Raw genomic sequence first — 2530 nt, 5'->3', positions numbered from 1 at the left:
TTTCTTCCAGTCAGAAAGTCATTGATGTCAGATTTTATTTAACTATTCAAGCATTTCCCACTAAATTAACCTACAACCTTTTCATCTATTAAATGCCCATATATGCTGAGGCTTAATTCCTGGTTTATTCAACAAATAATAAATGAGCATTGGCTGAGAATGTGCCAAAGCACACTAGGAATATTCTCTATTATGTGTTTTTATAACTATGTCCTTGACAATTTAATTATTAATCCATTTAAATTTTATTAAATTACTGGTATTTTATATCTTGTTCATTAATGTTTGATGCTCCATTTAGCCCAGTTGTTTTGAAACTGCTGCATTTAACCATGTGTTATTTAACTGTTACTCATTATATTTCACAACATTTTATTTTTTTAAAATAATGCACACTTAGACAAAAGTAGATAAAATGGGTAAAGTGCCTACCATTTGGATCTTGAATTATGGTGGTGAAAACAGGGTACAATGAATTAAATGTGTATGATGTAATGCCCTCAAGGATACATCAGTTGCAGGATGTAATTCAGTGGAAAAGGTTAGAAATGTCATGATGAGCGTAGGGTGTTACAGAACATGGTCTTGGGAGGCCTATGCATGTTGGACAAAGACCAGACAAGGACTATCATGTGCCCTTTGGGTTTGTCAGAAAAGAGATAAAAACTGAGTGTCCAAGAATAACAGAGAAAAGTTGCCACATGAGAAGTGTGTGAAAAAGTCTTGCCTCATCACCTGTCGGACCACATAAAAGCCAAAACATTTCTCCTCATATTTCATATACTAAAGCTCAAATTTTGTTGCTCTTTGTGTACTTCTTTTTTTAGAATTTTTATGTATTCCTTTGCTCTTTTTTTCTTTATATGAATGCTCAAACTGACATATCTTGGCACTATTTTTTTCTGAACACCCTTTCAAAAAGTCAAAAGATAACAACAGTCCCTATCAACTTCCTCCTCTATCTCTTTTTCTTCATAGTACCCATCACCATCTGACTGTTGCACAATTATCACTTTATCTACTTATAATTGTTTTTATTTGCTGTGTTATCAGTTATCACTTTATCATTACATTTTATGGACTTTTGTTTCTTAGCACTGATCAATCACTGCTTAGATAGAGAATGCAATGTGATTGTCAATCAATTTATAATCCTCAACTCTATGAAGGAATTTCTCATTAAAATTTTATACTGCATGATATTTTGGGAAAAGGGTGACAATGGGACAGGGATTTCTATTCAGAGGTAGCACAGGGGATCCACTAAAGAAATCATATTAATACACCAAATACAGGAATTAGTGTCTTGACAGGTTGGTAAAGCATGTTTGGGTCATGATGTCTTTCTCTTTTTTTCATAGACACATCAACCATATGGAACCGAGGAATGAGACACGAATATCAGAATTTCTTCTTCTGGGACTTTCAGAGGAACCTGGACTGCAACCCTTTCTCTTTGGGCTGTTCCTGTCCATGTACCTGGTGACAGTGCTCGGGAACCTGCTCATCATCCTGGTCATCATCTCAGACTCCCACCTCCACACGCCCATGTATTTCTTCCTCTCCAAACTTTCCTTTGTGGACATCTGTTTGACTTCCACCACTGTCCCAAAGATGCTACTGAATATACAGACACAGAGCAAAGTCATAACATATGAAGGCTGCATCACCCAGGTATACTTTTATTTACTCTTTGGAATTTTGGACACCTTACTCCTGATGGTGATGGCCTATGACCGGTTTGTGGCCATCTGTTACCCCCTCCAATACACAGTCATCATGAATGTCCGCCTCTGTGGACTCCTGGTTCTTGTGTCCTGGATCATGAGTGCCCTGAACTCCTTGTTCCATAGTTTAATGGTTCTGCAGCTGTCCTTCTGTACAGACTTGGAAATCCCCCACTTCTTCTGTGAACTTAATCAGGTTGTCCACCTTGCCTGTTCTGACACCTTTTTTAATAACATAGGGATTTATTCTGCAGCAGTACTGTGGTTTTGTGGACCCCTTGTTGGGATCCTTTACTCTTACTCTAAAATAGTTTCTTCCATATGTGCAATCTCATCAGCTCCAAGAAACTATAAAGCTTTTTCCACCTGTGCATCTCACCTCTCAGTTGTCTCCTTATTTTATTGTACGATCATAGGAGTGTACCTTAGTTCTGCTGCTACACAGGACTCACACTCAAGTGCAACAGCCTCAGTGATGTACACTGTGGTCACACCCATGCTGAACCCCTTCATCTACAGCCTGAGGAATAAAGACATACATGGGGCCCTGAAAAGACTCTTCAGAAGGAAGCCATAAAAGAGCTGTTTTTCAAGAATTGTCTGTCTGTGATTACAGGGCTCTAAGCTTCAGAAGCGGACATTAAAATTCTTTGATCAGTTCATGAAAGTACGACTTGCCATTTATTTCCTTCTATTTTAATTTCATTATTTTCAACTGCTTTATAGACTTTACATAACTCTCTTTAGTAACTTTCTGCTCTCTCTGATATCTGATAATTTTTCCCTTTCTCTTTTTCTAATTT

General features: G+C 37.5%; 1 protein-coding gene across 1 annotated transcript; it reads left to right on the top strand.

Moving 5' to 3' along the window:
• Window positions 1-1374: 1374 nt before the first annotated feature.
• Window positions 1375-2304, top strand: LOC134386820 (olfactory receptor 7A17-like). Its single transcript, XM_063108946.1, has one exon. It carries the CDS (start codon window positions 1375-1377, stop codon window positions 2302-2304), a length of 930 nt encoding a protein of 309 aa, XP_062965016.1.
• The last annotated feature ends 226 nt before the right edge of the window (window positions 2305-2530 follow it).

This window comes from Cynocephalus volans, chromosome 10, assembly GCF_027409185.1.
Source record: "Cynocephalus volans isolate mCynVol1 chromosome 10, mCynVol1.pri, whole genome shotgun sequence".
NCBI classification, from domain to species: Eukaryota; Metazoa; Chordata; class Mammalia; order Dermoptera; family Cynocephalidae; genus Cynocephalus; species Cynocephalus volans.
Note: the sequence above shows the minus strand (reverse complement) of the source record. Positions and strands in the feature narration are given on the sequence as shown.

Coding starts and splice junctions, on each gene's coding strand:
- LOC134386820 (XM_063108946.1), top strand. CDS start 1,375: ATGGAACCGAGGAATGAGACACGAATATCAGAATTTCTTCTTCTGGGA.